Here is a 19,298-nt window from a genome sequence, read left to right on the forward strand (position 1 = left end):
AGCTGGCCGGGTACATAGAAGGGAGCTCTGGAATATATTGTGCCTCTCTAAAGGTCAGTCCAGCTCAGAATTCCCCCTGGCATGTTGAGAGCCTGAACCAGTTGTTTCCTGCTGTTGCAAGGCCTTTAGGTGCTATTGCAGTGGGAAGTACAAGTCAGGGCAACCTGGCAACCCCTGAATAGGGGAGGCTCAACCCTCCTTTGCTTGGTCCCTTCACAGGCTGTAGCATAGGTAACGGGATGAATCCACTCTGTAGTTCTAACTTCTCCCCACTGTGATTCCATCGCTGATGTTAGCAAGCCTCTAGGTTGTCACATCCATAGAGATGCAGAAACAGCACTTCTGCATGACATTTGGGTTTTCTTTTTTTAAAAACAAACTGAGTACGTAGTGGAGCCTTGTGCCTATTAGTGATCCCTGCTTCCATTGATGTGACCGAGAAGCATCCTGGTTTTTTTTGTTGTTTTCTAAAACACAGGCTGCAGCCAATGCAAAGCCTCCTCGTGGACATTTTTGGGGCCTAAATGCAGATAGAGAGTAAAGCAAGAACAAAGCGCTGGGCATGTACGATGTGTATTAAAAAGACACATGAATTTATATCTCTACTACAGTGGTTCATTTCTATGTTAAATCTCAAAAGGGGATAATGCAGTAATCCCACTTTAGCAGAGCAAACACTGTGGTAATGCCTGTTAACTGACAGCTCTGAAACGGAATGGCAATGAACTGCAAACGGTGGTGGTTAAAAACCAACTGCAAGTCCAAGGTAATGTGATATATTACATGGCTTAAGGTTTAGGAAAGTAATGCAACATAGACACTTACACGTATCCTTCCATCCCCCTAGGAGTACATCTAGTCCTTAGATTTTCATAGAACTGCAGTCAAAGGTACAGCAATTAGGTACAGCCATATAGTCTCAGGCAAAAGCCTGGACATGTGAAGCATCTGCTACTGGCCATGCTCCGTGATAGGACAGCTGAATTCTGGGTCTGATCCAGTATCACAATCCTGTGTCCCTAGTTCATTTACTTGTGCTTAGACTTCAGGGCACCAAAAATGTTACCTGCTAGTGGTAAAACCCAACAGGGCTACTTTATTTGCTTTCCCCTGGGTTGCCTTGCAGCTTCAAAACCAGAGTGAGCTCCGTGCCCCCACTGCGGAGAAGGCTGCCTTCTTCCTCGATGCAGCGATAGCCTCCCGCCGAAGCAGCCAGCGAGATTGCGATGAGGAGGATCACAGGAACTCGCACATGCTCTTCACTCTGCACATCTACCAATACCGAATGGAGAAGAGCGGCAAAGGTGGCAGTAAGTCATTCCGTTTTCTTCTGTTTCCTCGCCATGTGCAATTGTATCAACTGGTGTCCTTGAAAAGACTAGGGGCCAAATTGTCTACTGGTGTACATTAGCTGATTAGCATAGCTCCATTGAAAATGGAGCTGTGCCAATATATGCCAGCAGAGTATTTGGCCTCATACACACAGCCCGAGTCGTTAGTGACGAGAAGTTCTTGCAATCTGTTGGCTGTTCAGTTGCCTTTATGGTGTGAATTAGTGGGTAGGTCTATACATCTAAATGAAAAACACCATCATATCTGGCCTTAATTATCATCCTGGCTGGGAGCCTCAGCACAGAGGTTAAGGATCAAAAGACCATGGAGACTGAAGGTTCTTCTCATCAGTAGGGGATAGCCTAAATTGAGGATAATAATACGACGTTCTCTATTGTGTCCATGTAGACTGATAAACTCTGCAGCGCAGGGACTGTTTCTTCCTATATGTTTCTATAGTGCCTAGCACAATAAGGTCAAAATCTCAGAGCTTCTAGGCACTATGGTAAAACAAATAATATTTAGATTGTGAATTCTTTGACTCAGGGATTGCCTCTAGCTATGTGTTTTACAGTGCCTGGCACCATGAGGACATGGTCTTGTTTGCTCTAATACAAATGATAAATAAAAACAGTAATTCTCACTCAGTACTTCCTCAGGAAAAATTCCCATTGATTTTGAGGAACTAAGGACTCCTGGCTCTGGACCTGTTTTATTATGTTTGTTTTTTTTTAATAAATTGCAAACCCATTTGTTTTCATTGTTTACAGAATTAACACTTAAGAGGAGTTCTGAGAGCTTTTACAAAGGCATTCCTATCTGTTGAAAGCATAGGGAAAGCCAAGTACCAAGAAGACAAAAATGCTTCAAAACTGTTACAGGAGAGTCTGTTGCACATATTGTAACAGTCCCCAGAGGAGGAAGTCACTGTGAATGCTGTAACACACCAGCATGGTAACGTGCCAGCTGTCCCACATGCTCAGAAGCGAACACTGTAGCCATTCCTAGCACTAGACCCTTTGGGTTCCTATAAACGCTTGCCATACAGTGAATACAGGGTTGCTTTACTCAGGCTGCCAGAAACAAACATTGCAGTTACCTGTGGCACTGTGGTCTTGAGTTACAAACAAAAGATAGAAAACACAACACCCAGCAGCTCCCAGTCTAGCCCCTGGGGGGCCGAACAGTACAGGGAATGAAGGTGGGGCTACTTGGGCCTACTGCCAGGAGTACTCGCGTTAGAGCCAACAGCATGCTGGCCAGAGCCCAGTCCTTTTTGTCTGACCCGTTATCTTGTTCTGACCCATCCATATAAACCACCTCCGCCTTTGCAGCCTGTTGCTTGGTATCCACCATTAATACTGTCCCTCATCCAAGCAACAGGCTGCTCCCATTTGGCTTTCTGCCCTTCAGTCCCAGCTCCCAAGCTGTCCATATTTCTCTCTGCAGCGAGGTCTCAAGTTGCTCTTGCTCATACCCAACCTCCAGCTTCCACCTGAGCCCAGGTCCATTTTAACCACTGCCAGTATTCCATCCATAGGGCCCACCAAATTCACAGCCATGAAAAATGCATCACAGACTGTGAAATCTGGTCTCCAACGCCCCTTGAAATCTGGTCTTCTGTGTACTTTTACCCTATACTATACAGATTTCATGGGGGAGACCTGCATTTTTCAAATTGGGGGTCCTGACTCAAAAGGGAGTCGCAGGGGGATCACAAAGTTATTTTAGGGGGATTTGCAGTATTGCCACCCTTACTTCTGCTCTGTCTTCAGAGCTGGGCAGTCAGAGAGCAGTGGCTGTTGGCTGGGTTTCCAGCTCCGAAAGCAGCTCCCTGCCAGCAGCAGCACAGAAGGAAGGGTGGCTATGCCAAACCATGCCATCTTTACTTCTGTGTTGCTGCTAGCAGCGGCTCTGCTTTCAGAGCTGGACTCCTGGCTAGCAGCTGCCGCTCTCTGGCCGCCCAGCTCTGACAGCAGCGCTGCCGCCAGCAGCAGCACAGAAGTAAGGGTAGCAATACCGTAACCCCCTACAGTAACCTTATGACCCCTCACAACTCCTTTTTGAGTCAGGACCCCTACAATTACAACGCTGTGAAATTTCAGATTTGAATAGCTGAAATCATAAAATTTACAATTTTAAAAATCCTATGAGCGTGAAATTGACCAAAATGGACCCTGAATTTGGTAGGGCCCTATCCATCCAGAACAGGAAAGGGATTATGAAGCCCTCTGCTGGCTGAATGTTGCACTGGATACTAACACACCATCCAATAAGGAGCCAGCAGGTTCATTACCATATGTTTAATGGCTCAGAGCGGGAAAGATATTCAAAAATATCCAAAATATTCCAGGATATCAAAAACCATTCCCATCCCGAATCAGGATGAAAAGTCAATCTCAAATTATCGCCAACCAAAAATTGGGGGGGCGGGGGGATTTCAGTTCAGGTCAATTGCAATGTTTTATTTCGATAACTTTGAAACATTTTGTTTCAATTTTGACCTTTTTATTTGATTTATTTTTACTATAATTCGCTTAAATTTTGAAATAAGTCATTTCAAACTAAAAAAGTAATTTTTTGTTTCAAAAATGTTGAAACAAAATGTTTTGACAATTTCAAAACTTTTTCAAAACATTGTAGCTTTGAAAAAATTATCAGAATTGACCCTTTCCTGTGAAAAGTTTTGGTTTTGTTAAATTGGCATTTTCTGATGACAAAATTTTGTCAAAAAAATTCCGACCCTCTAAAATATAGTTCTGGGCCTAAATAAGCACTGCAGAGACCATGAATATTTCAGCTTGCGTATCTCTACAGATTATTTGTGATGGGGAGCAGACTACAATCTAAGATGTCCAAAGAGTGGCCATCATTGCCATATTTATGCCTATAGTTTGAATGCAGTGTATTCAAATATACTGTACTGTATTTAAAATGTAAGAGCTAGAGTTGCTTAAATGAAAGTGGAGATTGCATTTTGTTTACATAATAACCCCTGTGGAATTGGCAGCCAAAACTCAATTAACTAAAGGTTTATTAATTAACCACCATGCAGTGGAAAGGAAGACTGTGAATGCTCAAACTATCTGGTTGTTGGGAAGGAAGAGGATTGGTTTTGAGGGCATTACCATTAAAGTCATTTAGTACTCCATGCTTTTTACATACGCGCACACACAGCCTGTTTTCAAATACAATTTAAAAAAGAGCTGTGGAGTAAAATTTATTGTTTCCTGATGGCTTTAATGACTAATTCTAAAAGATTACATGATCCCATAGATTTATAATGTGAGATGCATCATTCCCTAGTTGTAGGTATGTTTTGCTTTTAGGCGATACCACCCTGACTGAATGTTTCCATATCTGGGAGACCTAATAAGCCAAGGAGGTCAGATCTAGTTGATGATTGGAGGAGTGTGTGTTGGGGGGTGGTGGTTTATGCTTGGAAAGGATTCCTAGTGATGATCAGAGCCTAGTTTGCTGTAGTGAAGCAGTTTTTAGAAAACAATAGCAAGATAGTAGTGTTGGTTCAACCAACAGGGTAAAAAAAAAGGGAGGGGGGCAGCTTCTAGTGAGGCAAAGATCAAAGAGTTTAAGTCTGATTGTGTTCAGAAAAGTGACTGTAAAAATGACACTTTGGTACTATACTTACCTACAGTCCTGATTCACCATAGGCCAGAAGTTAAGGTAAGAAGCAGGCACAGTGCCATTGAAATCAATGAAATTATGCCTGCAATGTTACAGGTCGTGGTGGAGTTTTTTTTTTAACAGTCAGTACTGCAGAGTCAAGCTGGCCATGGACAATGAAATTTTATGGTATTCATCTTATCTCATCTTCAGTAAAAACTGCCACCTAACTTTAGATTCCAGAATTTTTGGTGGTAAAAAGCATGCAGAATGGAGAACTTCCTTTTCAGATCCCAGATTGAGTGAGTGGTGCCGTCAGCCTAAAAACAAGTCTTGTTTTGACTTGCTGATTCTCTTAAGTTTCTGCACAGAATGTTCTGCTTGCCCACTGGCTACTGGATGATGAGCAGCTGACCTTTACATGTGTCTGAATTTCTCTTAAGGAAAATCTGAAATTCCTCAGTAACAATCTCAGCCTGTTTATCTGAAACTCTCTTTTCAGGCTAACCATATGCAGGAAACATTTCCAGTACCCAGTAGTCTGAGCACCAGAAGTGTTTGTCATGTGTGCCAGTCCTGGCCACTTGGAATGATCATCATCAGCAACCAAACACAGGTCATTGATTCTTCTTAGCTCTATCAGTGCATAATATTCACCAAGGCTCATTAGCTGACTTCCATAGATGTCACGTGCCAAGATACAATGACTGCTATAGGGTTCAGTTTGACTAATTTCAGTACTTGGTCCAAATCTGGCCACCAAAATTAACTTCTAATCATCAGACTTTCCATTTTCACTTTTCGTTGATGGTGATCAGTGAAATGCAACCAGAATCTGAAGCTGTGAACTTTTGGGTATTACTCTTATATGCCATAGTAATCACTTTCCACTGACAAACTGAGTTTAAAAAACAAAAACAAAAACAAAAAAACAACAACCAAGAATAAGGATACAATCTTTCATACACTGTGTTGGATTACATTAACCAAAACGATCTTTCTTATGGACTGTGCAGTCCTTGGCTTAGCAAACTGTTTATATAAATCACTCTGTCTGAAGCTCCCCATTGGCTTTTGTAGGAATTTCCCATCTATTCTTCCCTGTCCCTGCACCCATTCCTGTGCAGACTGGGAAATGGTGTTTAGAGGTTCTGGAGCCATTGTTGCTGTAGTCCAGAGGGTAGGACCCAAAGAGGCTCAGTTCAGTGTTCTTGGAACTAGCAAATTCCAAAGTGGGTTAACAGAGATTTCGTAGGAGTCCACTCTCCATTCACATAGCTGAAATGCTGTTCCACGTTTTTAGGTGAAAACGATTTCTCTTGGTGGACTCAAAGCAGCAGTACATACTACATTAGAGTTTAAGGTTAAGTTTTCTTCTGTGACACAGTTCTTAGTTCTGGAATTCTGGTTCTACATACATAACTATCTCTCCTAACAGATGGCTCCCAGAACGACAGGCTGTGAACAGCAATTTAGGATAAGCCAAAAATCAGATACATTTTCTCCTTCTCTGTTTTCTGAAGCGAATTGTACATCTTGCAACTAGGATGTCTGCTTGGGGTATAAAGTGATTCATAAGCACTTCAGTCAAGTCCTCATAGTTCATATCAGCCAGTATTTAATGGAAATAAAACTTTCAGGAGAGAAAATGTCTGTTTATCAACCATTTACAACAGCTGATCTTGCAAATATGCTCAGTGCTATTGGCATAAAAATATTGCTGCAGCCTTTCCACGTGCACTTCAAATCCTCTCCTTTTCTCATCAAAACGGTAACTGTCCATTTTTCCATCGGGGGCCATTTTTACTTTCATTTTTAACCACAGACCTCTTCCCGATGCTGCCACACTGATAACTTTGTTCTTTCTGAAAGGATCCCATCACAAAGATATAACCCTCTCACCAATAGTTTTTTCCCCCATGTCTTCCACAAATCCAGTGAGGCAGCCATTCCTTTTTAATCAACCCCATGCCTTTCATTGAATCAAAATACCAAGTGAGAGCTATAATGATTAGGTCTTGATTGACAAACGGCAGCTAACAATTCAGTCTTCGGTTCAGTCTGTTCAACCCAAAAGGAATTGTGGGGAGGTTGGTCTCTTTTTTGAGTGTTTTTACCCTTTTTGTTTGTTTGTTTTAAAACAAATGTAGCTAAATTTCAAAACAAAATGTTGTTTTGAAACAAAAAGTCAAAGCATTTTTGTTTTAAAGATGTCGAAACAAAATGTTTTGATTTTTTTTTTAAATTTGTTTTCATTTTTTGGCCTAAACTAATTATTGAATTTGATCTGAATTCATGAGTAATTTCAGTAGACCTGAAGTGACATTTGTCATTGAATAAAATATTCCTATGAAAAATTTTGCCCATCTCTATAGTAACCACACACAGTCACCACAGTTCTTCAACCTTCCCTATATACTGCATTCATTCACGAAGCCTGCTGCAGGTCCATTTATCAAATGGTATCTGAAATGGCAGAGTTACTATTTCAGCATTTGCTGCAGGCTTTACAATATAACAGTTCACTAATTAGTCCAAAATACAGCTCCTCACCTTGAACCACTGAAATATAACAGGGACAATATTTATGAAAATAATCTACAGAAAACTGTAAATAGTTCTTTTAATGATACTTTAAACTGTGGTTACTTTAAATGCTGCGGTATCCTGAAAAGTGATTCTGTAAAACTGGCAATGATTCCGTACTTGTGTCTTGATTACTCCATATCAATTCTGCTCATTTTGCTACCGAAAAGATGTTACTTTTAGAACCACAAGTCCTTCATATTCAACCTGGAAAAGTCAAGCTAGATTCCTTTCTCCTTGTACATCATCACTGGTACAAAGTTCTACAAGAGCATGCACATCCTCAGTTATACTTGTATGCTGTATTGGAGATTAATGTGCTTATATAGGAGCAGTTGAGAGTTTAAATTGAAGACCCTGGGATTGCACAAGTACAAATATGGACATAATTTGGCTGCAGAACCTTTATCACTGGCAGTGATACCTGTGTTGTAAAGAACTTAACTTCAAGTCGAGTTTGCAGGGCTGACAGGTTGAAAATGCATCTTCCAACTTGTAAATTGAGCATATAGGAAATCAGCATGGCACAATAAATGCTGAAACTGTACAATGCTGCTTTTACAGATTTACTTTTCAGGGTAGAATATCAATTTAAAGGCGTACTGTTAACACTGGTAGAACCAACATTTGACCTCTCCTTCCTTCCATCTGTACTCCCAAAGTCCTTGAAATTTGTTTCTTAGGCCTGGTCTACACTAAAAAGTTAGGTCAAAGGAAGCCGCCTTAAGTCGACCTGTTACCGTATGTGTCTACACTACAGGGTCCTTTACACTGACCTAAGTCGCCTCTAATGTCGACTTCTGTAATCCACCTCTGCGAGAGGCATAGCACTTAATTCGATTTTAGGGTCGACTGCCAGGTAGTGTAGACGCAGTGTTGTATAATTCAACATAATTGGTCTCCAGGTGGTGTCCCACAATGCTCATCTGTGATCACTCTGGAGATCATTCTCAACTCCACTGCACTACTATCAGGTACACAGGAAACAGCCCCTCCCCTGCTCAAGCCGTGGGAATTTTTGATTTCCCATTTCCTGTTTGATCAGCATTGGGAGCATGCCAGCTTGAGCACAGCTGATCATGGAGACTACACTCCCCAAACGCGTTCCAGCCTGGTCTGCACAGGAAGTGGTGGATCTCATCACTGCATGGGTAGAAGAATCTGTGCAGGCAGAGTTCCAATCCAGAAAACGCTGACATCTTGCAAAGACCATTCATGGAATGGGGGAGAAGGGCTATACGAGGGACACACAGTAGTGCAGTGTGAAAATAAAAGAACTTCGCCAAGCGTACCAGAAGGCAAGGGAGGTGAACAGTCGTTCTGGAGCTGAACCCCACACATGCTGGTTCTACAAAGAGCTGCATGCAATTCTTGGGGGTGACCCTACCAGCACTCCCACAAGCAACATGGACACCTCACAGCTGTGTGAGTCTAGGGACAACAAGGAGGATGATACGGTGGATGAGGAGGAGGAGAAGAATGGAAGACAGGCGAGCAGTGGATCCATTCTCCCCGAGAGCCAGGAAATATTTTTAACCCTGGAGCCCTGTGGGTCGCTGGACAGCACGGTGGCCGACCATGATGCCAGGGAAGGCACCTATGGTGAGTCTACAGTTACAATCAAAGTCCAGTTAAACTTTAGCGGGCGCACACATTCAGTTTTATTGCATGATTACTGTGAAGAAAAAGCGCGGTGCTGTGGTTTTCTGCTTACAAGAGGCTGCTCCAGCTACACAGAGGGTGGCTCCCAGAAAAGACTGTTTATATGGACTGGGATAGCCCAGGAATCCTCCATGGATATCTCTAGGAAACTTTCATGGAGGTACTCTGCAATCCTTTGCAGAACTTTTCTGGACAAGGCAGTCTTATTTCTTCCACCATGGTAGGACACTTTCCCACATAACTCCTGAATTAATTATGCTGGCATCATTGTGGTACGCAGCATAAGGACAGGGTTGATACCCAGAGGCTTGCAGCATCTCCTGCCTTTCCGCCTCTGTTACTCTCAGGAGACTGATATTACAAAGGGTCGCCTGGGGGAAACAGGGGAATTTCTCATTAAAAGTGATCTTAGAAGAAAAAAATGGCATGTAGACCCCCCACACACACACACACATTCCGGATCGCCAAACCACACGGCTGCTAATGTGCCTTTACTGTGCTCAGCAAGTAGTTTAAAGTGGCTGATAGGGGACTGGGGCCCCACCTGAGAGATTCCGCAATTTGGGAGTGAAAACGTTCCCCTTCCCCTGCCCAGTTCGTAAATAGCTTCCCGTGATGCTATGGGGAGGGGCGATTGTTTGACTAGCTACCTTGGTCCTGACATGAGCCTGCCATAAACTTCATTAAAAGTGCTGTCACCCATGACCCGGGGTGGGGGGGCTATTCACCATGTCTGGAACAGCAAGTGAATGGTTACGGATTCTGGCACAGTGAATGTTTACGGATTCTGATTATGTTATGGCTTGCACCTAGTGTAATAAGGTTTTTTTTTGTTTTAATGAAAATGGCCTTGTTATGGAAACATTTTATTCATGTACAATGGCTCCTTTATTTTTTCCCATGACTGACAGCTGGAAATGTGTCCTTCTGTGTGACATCAACACCTGAAAGCAGACTTTCACTGATTAGAAGAAAGAGAAAGAGAACGCGGGAGGACATGTTCACCGAGATAATGAATGCCTCCGGGATACCTGACACAGAGCTGAGAGCATGGAGGATTTCACTGTCCGAGAAGTTAGACATGGACATGGAGAGTAGGAAAGCTTCCAGTGAGCGAGAGCGTGTGGCGCAGGATGAGATGCTTTCAATTATGAGGGACCAAGCAGACATGTTGAGGCATCTGGTTGAACTGCAGGACAGAAGCAGGAGGGGGAGAGTCCCTCTGCAGACCCTGGTGGACAGCCAGCCAGCATTGCCTGGTGCAGAATCACCCTCCCCGAAGCATTCCCTGAGGCGTGGGCGAAAAGTCCATTTTCCCTTTCACTTAACTCAGGGGGAGGGTACAAGGACCAGAAGGCGTCCATTCCCAGACCTTTGATGGTCTGGAGTATGGGATTATGTTACACAGCTGAAAATGTTGCCCTCATGCTCAGGGTTCAGCTGATCACCATATTTGGATTCAGGAAGGAATTTTCCTCCAGGGTAGATTGGAAGAGGCCCTAAGAGGTTTTTGCCTTCCTCTGCAGCATGGGGCACGGATCACTTGCTGGAGGATTCTCTGCACCTTGTAGTCTTTAAACCATGATTTGAGGACTTCAATAGCTCAGACATAGGTGAGAGGTTTATTGCAGGAGTGGGTGGATGAGATTCTGTGGCCTGCATTGTGCAGGAGGTCAGACTAGATGATCATAATGGTCCCTTCTGACCTTAATGTCTATGAGTCTATGTTTCTCCCATTCCAACTTTACAACCCCTTTTCCCCAAGGTTACCTTTTTTTCTGTTCTCCCTCTACTTACGTTTGTTAAATAAAGTAAATGGATTCAAGAAATAAATGTTCTTTACTGAATAGAAGCAGTGGGCTTGGGTTGGGGGTTGGCTTTCAGGGACAGAGTTACAAGGCAAGTGAAGATTTGGGAAAGCACAATGCAGATAAGCAGCTCACATTACTTATGACTCATTATTGAAATGGCTTTTCAAAGCCTGGCAGATACACAGCTGTGCCCCTTGCTATGCTCTTCTTATTGCTCTGTTGTCTGGCTGCTCAAAAATGGCTGCCATGTGATCTGTCTCAACTACCCACCCCTGTGGAAAATTTTCCCCCTTTTTTCACAGATATTATGCAGTACACAGTAGGCAGCTATAACCATGGGGATGTTCTCTTCATTAAGGTTCAACCTTGTTAGTAAACTTCTCCAGCACCCTTTCAAATGACCAAAAGCACATTCAACCACCATTTTGCACTTGTTGAGCCTATAGCTGAACTGTTCCTTACTGCTGTCCAGAGGGCCAATGTATGGCTTCATGAGCCAGGGGAGCAAGGGGTAGGCTGGGTCCACCAGGATAACTATAAGCATTTCAACATCATCAATGTTCATTTTGTGGTCTGGAAAGAAAGTCCCAGATTGCAGCTTTTTGAACAGACCCGAGTTCCTAAAGAGACACGCGTCATGAACCTTTCCCGACCATCCTACGTTGATGTCGGTGAAACGCCCCCTGTGATCCACCAGCGTTTGCAACACCACTTAAAAGTATCCCTTTCAGTTTATGTACTCTCTGGCAAGATGGTCTGGTGCCAAGATGGGTGCCATCTATTACCCCACCGCAATTAGGGAACCCCATCATGGCAGAACCAGCCACTATGTCCTGCACATTTCCCAGACTCCCTACCCTTCATAAAAGAAGTCGATTAATAACCCTGCACACTTGGAGCACAGCAGCTCCCACAATTTATTTACCTACTCCAGATTGATTCCTCACTGACCGGTAACTGATGTTGCAAGATTACAAATAGCACTCACTTCTCCACTGTCAGAGCAGCTCTCATTTTTGTGTTGCTGAACTGCAGGGTAGGGAAAAGCTCTGCACAAAGTTCCTGGAAGGTGGCCTTCCGCATTCGAAAGTTCTGCACCCACTCCTCGTCATCCCATACCTGGAAAACAATGCAGTCCCACCAGTCAGTTCTTGTTTCACGAGACCAGAAACGGCGCTCAACAGAGTACAGCTGCTTTGTGACTGCCAGCAGCAACTGTGAATTTTTTTTTTCAATGGCTTGCAGCAGGGCTGCTTGCAGGACATCGCTATGTTCCGCGCGGTGGACCCTACTTCGGTTCTGGAAATACTGCAGGAGAAGGTGCGAGGTGTTTGAGATGCTCACAGCAAGAATGCACAACTGAGCAAGTTCCATGCTTCTGGGGTTATGGTGTACACATAGTGGTTTTAAGGCGCGAAAACCACTGGGTTGTTTGCTGTTGATCGCAGTGCATCATGGGATGCCGACACTATGTTTCCATTCTCCCATGCGACAGTGTTTTGGCCCCATGAGGCATTCCACAAACTTCTCAAAACTCACTGCGGTAAGGTGCACTTTGGGATAGCTACCCACGATGCACTGCTTTGCGCATCAATGTAGGCACTGCATCGAGACAATGAGCATGGTTTAGCCATGCACAATTGACTTAATTAATTCGGAGGCTCGAGGTCAAATTAGATAAAGTCAACTTAATTTTGTAGTGTAGACAAGCCATTAGTATGTGCTTTGTTTTCTTGGAATAAGTGTTACAATGCTCTTTTTTCCTTTAAAGCCCGTAAATAGTGCCACCAATCCTATAGTAGCAACAAGTCTGTGCTCATAATGGATGGAAAAATATAAAGGAAAAACAAATTTAATTCTCTAATTTCCAGGGTGATTTGGATAATAGTATTCATTTTACAATTATGAAAAATTAGTTATGAAAAATATTTTGAATAATGCCCTTCTGATGTCTAAGGTGTACTAGTAGAGCCATGTGGAGTGAGAGCTTGTAACTCAGGTATGTCTTTAAGTCGTCTCTGAGTACTCCTCATAAATACACCTTCAGAACCATTGAAAAGCTGAACATTTTTCAAGCAAAGCTGAATATTCTACAAAGTTCGGTGGATTTCTATTGATTTTGGACATCAGGAACTCAAGAGGGGATGGTGAAGTAAGGGAAAGATTGAAACTGCATCAGAACCTTTGTCCACCAACCAGCCTCTCAAGCTGTAGTTCAGTGATCAGATCTCCATTTCTGACAAAGGAGATTGAAGGGCCAATAGCACAGAGGACAACTCATGTATGGACTAGTGCAGGGGTTCTCAAACTGTGGGTCAGGACCCCAAAGTGGGTTGCAACCAAATTTTAATGGGGTCGCCAAGACTTGCTGGGGCCCAGGGCTGAAGCCAGAGCCCCACCACCCTGTGCTGAAACCAAAGCCTGAGCCCACCACCCAGGGCCGAAGCCAAAGCCCAAGGGCTTCAGCCCTTGGCAGGGGGGCTAAGGTGACATGTCCCCTTCCCCTGCCTGCCCAGGGCAGAAGTCCTGGGGCAGCTTCCCCCCCTCCCTCCCGGGGCTGCGGGGCTTGGGCAGGCTTAGGCTTCGGTCACCTCTTCTAGGGTCGTGTAGTAATTTTTGTTGTCAGACGGGGGTCATGGTACAACGAAGTTTGAGAACTGCTGGATTCGTGAAATCACTAAAAAAAATGGCACAACAGTGACTCCTACAGAGTGAAGCCTGCAGGATTTGTAACTGCTGCTAATGCCGGCAGTTTTTAAACAGGTCAGCAATGAACAGCAATCTACAGCTGTGAGTGATGGAAATGAGTTAACAGGACTCCTACCGTTTGTTACTGCTCACATTACTGAGATGCGGTTTCTGAACTATTTCCCCTTAATAGGTCATGATGAGCAATGGCTTTTGCTTTCGGGGGAAACTTTCTTTCCAGGAGCTGCATTTAGAGTAACTCATCAGATGCACAATGCTAACTGCTCTCCTTCTTTCCAATCTTCATTTATGGCAGTGTCCGGAGGTCGCAGCCGCTTACATCTCATTGACCTGGGTAGCTGTGTGAAAGTGCTCAGCAAAAACCGAGAGGGAGGCTCCGGACTCTGTCTTTCGCTGTCAGCACTCGGCAATGTCATCCTTGCCCTCGTCAACGGCAGCAAACACATCCCATACAAGTAAGTGATAGTCTTATGTTAGGCATAGTGGATGGTGACGAGTACCTTTCTGTGGTGTTAGCTGTTTGTTTTTGTGGTGGGGTTGAATAGCAGTGCTCAGGAAGGATGGGGAAATGAATGATAGAAAACTATGGGTCAGATCCAGCACCCTTTGAAGAAAATGGCAAAATGTGTATAGGGCTCAGTGTCTGTATGATATCTGCCAGCTAGATGGAGCAGAGAGATTTCAGTTCTAAACCTTGTGCTTTCAATGATCAGGGCAGAGTTTCTCCATCTCCTTTGTACATGGTGCTTGCACAAGTTTGGGTTCCCTACATATAAGACAATTCTGACTTTGTTGACACTATATTTTTCCTGAAGCAGATCCCACTGAGTGAATCCTTCTTCCCCCTAAAGAAGGGTGGTGATGGTGGTTTCAAAGATAACAGGCAGTAGGGACAGAGCCATGTTGACATGGAGACCCAGGGGACTGAAAATTGGTGCAGTGGTCCTGGTGTCCAGAGGTGCTCAAAGATCTGTGGCCATCTCAAGGCATCTGAGGCATTAGAATGCAAAAACTCCCTGTTTGTTCCACAGGGACACATTTTTCTCCCTTTATGGAACAATTTGGAGGATACTGCAAGCTGGAACTCCTATGATTTTCTATTTCCAAAGTGGATTTTAGCCTCTCAGTAGGTAACACATGTATCACACTGAAAATGCAGCATTGTTACAAGGTTTAGTTACTGCATTTCAAAAGTTTCTTGACTTCTTTCTAGTCTTGTGAGAATCTGAGTGTCACCTTATCAGCTTGCAAAAAAGATGCATTCCATTTGTCATGCCAGACAACTAAACTGTGCTGTTTCAGCTAGCTTCTGGGAAGTCAGAGAAAATGTGTACCTAGAGGATATGTTTTGTCCTCATTTCTCTTCATCATTATCTCCAGCCATTCGTCATATCTGCGAGTCTGAGAGCAAGTTTGGATTCGTTAGTTTGCTGTTGCACAGACTCCTTAACCATATCCTAAATGATTCTGACTTTGTGAATCATATGGCTTTCTTAGTAGAGAGCATAAAGCATAGGTAGAAGCATCTAGAGCTTCCAGGTCTTAGTGTCATGAGCAAAGAGTAATCGTCTAGTCAACATCCTATACTGTGGAGTCTGGATGAATGTTGCCATTCATGAAGGAAACATTGAAGAGGGCCGGGGGGGAGGATGTATCAGGGAAAGTTGTGTGAGCTATTCATAACAAATAATTCATTCCCTGAATTTCACCTTTCTTACGGTTCAGAGTCCACACACAGATAATCCTTTTTGCAAATGTATTCATGATTTGAAGTTATTCTCAAGTTTTATTTATTTTTTGTCTTGGTATTGGACTTTCAGAATTCAAGCTTAACTGTGACTGGTCACATAGGTCAAATGGCTTTGTTTCTCTTCCTGGCTTGGATGATCATAACTCTAGTAATCAGGTTCCTGGTTGTGAAATTGGTTTGAAAAGCTAATATAACATTTGTTTCCCATCACTACTTGGCTGTGTGAACTTAAAATCTGCTTTTCACAAATAGTCATTTTATCAGAACTCACACTCAAAAGGGCCAAATGAACTTATATAAAAATATCAATGAATATTCATGGAACATCTTGAGGAGCATTTGCCTAGCTCTGATGTGAAAATGTCCTGTATGTCATACTTGACAAAGCAGCTTAATGTATGTTTGAAAAATAGATCACCTTTCTTATCGATGTTTGTGGGTTGAAAGGAAGGTAGGCTGAAGGACTGGTAGAGGGTGTTTGTTAGTCATGCTCCCTAGGCTAGGACTATAAATATGTAAAATAGTTACCAAATAGAACAGCTGTCTTTCTTGGCAATGTTTCAGAGTAGCAGCCGTGTTAGTCTGTATTCGCAAAAAGAAAAGGAGTACTTGTGGCACCTTAGAGACTAATAAATTTATCTGAGCATAAGCTTTCGTGAGATACAGCTCACTTCATCGGATGAAGTGAGCTGTAACTCATGAAAGCTTATGCTCAAATAAATTTGTTAGTTTCTAAGGTGCCACAAGTCCTCCTTTTCTTTCTTAGCAATGTGTGCTAGGAGAAAGGAAACAACAAAAGTGCCTTCTACTTGCTGCTCTGGCAGTCTCTCATTGCAGTGATTCCCAGCTGTTATACTTTACTACTTTAGGATTTACATAGACTCAGAGGTGCCAGCACACTTGCTCATGTTTGTGTTTATCTAGTGAAAAGCAGCTAAAGCTCCTTCTTGTTCTGCATTTCCTCCAGAATCTGTTGATAAAAGAAAAGCATACATGGTTTGCCAGCTGTCAATGAGACAGCCCTCTTAAAATACTTTCCAAGGAGCCTTTTAGATTTCATATTAGAATATACGCTAACATATTTGGGGCCAGATTGCCTGTAGCTCTGCCAGGGGCAGTGAGAGAGAGGAAGGAGCTTTCCCCCCCCTTGCACACCCCATTGAACAGCGAGGGAAATTGGAGTTCCTGTGCTTGGGAGAGTGCAGACGTTGCTGATTCCATGCCCTAGCAAGAGTGCAATTGCCCCAGAGTGGAAAGGTGAGGCGAGGAGGCATGTCCATGGTGCATCATAGGGAATGGATTGCACTGTTCTAAAGGATGTTATAACCTGTACATTCACTCCCCTCCCTTTCCCCTTCAAATGATGTGTCTTAACAAGACCCCTTTCCTAGTGCTGCCTCTGGCTCTGCATGCTCCAGTCTAGCCTGTTTAACTTAGAGGTTTTACTCTTCTTTGGGGTGACACATTATTTCATTGTTGAGGGTAAGCTGTGAGCCTAACGATGTGTGAAGTAACGACTTGCAAATGGTACTGTAATATTAACACGTGTTTTCTTATGTGACAGTGTGATGCTGTATGTGAACTCAGCAAATGTCCATAAAACAGCACACAGACAAAGCATCCTATTAGTATTTGTGTTATTAAACAGTTCTTGGTGTTTATATGGCAATCTATCAATATGCTCCATCCGATGAAGTGAGCTGTAGCTCACAAAAGCTTATGCTCAAATAAATTTGTTAGTCTCTAAGGAGCCACAAGTACTCCTTTTCTTTTTGCGAATACACACTAACACGGCTGCTACTCTGAAACCAATATACTGTAAAATCTCATAACAGGCTTATCCCATATCTTACCACACAACTTAGATCAGATAATAACAAATGTTGTTCATTTTTCTCAGTGAAGCAAGTCCATTCTCCACACTGTAAAGTGCTGAGAACCCTCAACTTCCATTCAATGCTATATCAAGCCCCATGTCTGCAAGATGGAGTGTGAAAAACAATAGTCCAAATTTATAGCTGAGGTAAGCAAACTCAGCTAAATTGACTTCAGTAGAGTGTGCCTGTTTATGCAAGGAACAAACATGGCCTTGTGCATGCAGTCTTCATGAAAAAATATTTCCTAGTGCCTAAATATGCTTTGAATGTTTCTTCATATCCATGTGGCTATGGAATTTTGGAAGCTAGGGAGTTGGAAGCGGATTCCCTTGCCAAAGAAAAACAGATTGGAAGCAATAACACAGACTGTTATTAACTTCAGCATAAACTCAGTTAATGTAGATTAACATAGCAATGTAGGAATTATCAAATCAGATCAGATACCTGGTATCCTGCCTCCGATCCTGGTCAATCCTGGGTGCTTCCGAGGAAGGTGCGAGAATCTTAATAATAGACCACCACATGTAGTTAATGATCCGTTTGTGCTCTGAAGTATGAATATATATCCCATATTATCCAATTTAATGTAACTCTGAGTTTTCTTATTATCCATAGAAATATCTAGTCCTTTAAAAAATCTTACTAAGCTCTTGGCCCCCATGATATCTGTGGCAATGAGTTCCAGCTAATTATGCATTGGGTGAAAGATATTATTTCCCTCTACCAGTTTTAAATGTTGCCTTTCAATTTCATCAGTGTCCCCTGGTTCTGACATTATGAATATCTCCCTCAGAAGAGTGGGAAATGATTGTTTCCTTTGCTTGAATGTAAAATAGTTGCATAAAAAGTATAAAGATTCACACACACTCCAATAAGCTGAAGGAACGAAATTCCAGCACTGAGCATGTTTTAGAGGACTTAAGTGTGCTACGGGAAGAAGGTTTTGCTAAGATGTGTGCAGTAATTGTTACTGTTTTAAAGCGTTCAGATTTACAAAAGTGCCGTGTTATCTGCCTCTGATTTCAAAGATGAATGTGTTTAAACCCTCAAATGAATACCCATTTGCACAAACTCCAGATACCGGTTTATAGAGCTCATGGTTCAAAAAGGACCCTGGTTGCTAGGCAACAGTAGTGCTGATAATTCATGGTAATGCCTTATTGGAAATAATCATTTTTACACATTTTAATGACTTTGATAATGCAAGAAAACAGTGTTTAGAAAAGTGCAAGGATATATGAATTCCTTTCTCAGAAATCTCAACCTGGGAATTCCTTGCACTGCCACAGACTTGTATATTTATCAATCTGCGTAGGTTGCCCACGTCGCTGCAGTATGTGAGTGCCTCTCAAATGCTGGAGGAAGATGAGTATTATTATTATAGGCAGGAAACTGAGGTACAAAGAGATTAAGTGGTTTGCCCAAGAATACACAGGAAGTCTGCGGCAGAGCCAAGAATGGAACCCAGATCTCTTGAGTCTCAGTCTAGTGCCTTAACCATAAGACTGTCTTTTCTCTCTTACTGTGTGACTTGGGGAAGTCACTTAACCCTATTCGTTCCTCAGTTTCCCATAAAATAAGTATACTGATACTCCACCCCACTTTGTAAAGGGCATTGAGATCTGAGGGTGAAAAGCACTGCATAAAAGCTGAGTATACAAATATAGGCTGTGCTGGCTTTTCATTGTTATGTCATTTTTACACTGGTGTGTCTACGTTGGAATCAAAGGGAAGCTGGCTTGTTGCTTAGCAAAAGACAGTCTATCACTATAGAAAGGGAAGAGGGAAAACTGTTTTGAGCTAATTTATCATGGTATAAGAATTTCTCTTAGGCAATATGGGATATGTTAAATTTATCATTTGAAATTGTTCCTTTCTAGTCATGGGGGGAAAGGAAAAATGATTATTTGAATGTATACGAAGAGTCCACTTATGTTCTCAGTTACA

General features: G+C 42.8%; 1 protein-coding gene across 4 annotated transcripts in view; it reads left to right on the plus strand.

Moving 5' to 3' along the window:
* The window catches only part of KIF26B (kinesin family member 26B), a 429,496-nt gene that overhangs the window by 343,065 nt on the left and 67,133 nt on the right, over positions 1–19,298 (plus strand). For all 4 annotated transcript variants that reach the window (XM_043512263.1, XM_038396564.2, XM_043512264.1 and 1 more), the window contains 2 exons: positions 1,127–1,310; positions 14,020–14,179. In XM_043512263.1, coding sequence (XP_043368198.1) covers positions 1,127–1,310; positions 14,020–14,179 — 344 coding nt within the window. The remainder of the gene's footprint in view (positions 1–1,126; positions 1,311–14,019; positions 14,180–19,298) is intronic.

This window comes from Dermochelys coriacea, chromosome 3 (assembly GCF_009764565.3).
Source record: "Dermochelys coriacea isolate rDerCor1 chromosome 3, rDerCor1.pri.v4, whole genome shotgun sequence".
Classification (NCBI taxonomy): Eukaryota; Metazoa; Chordata; order Testudines; family Dermochelyidae; genus Dermochelys; species Dermochelys coriacea.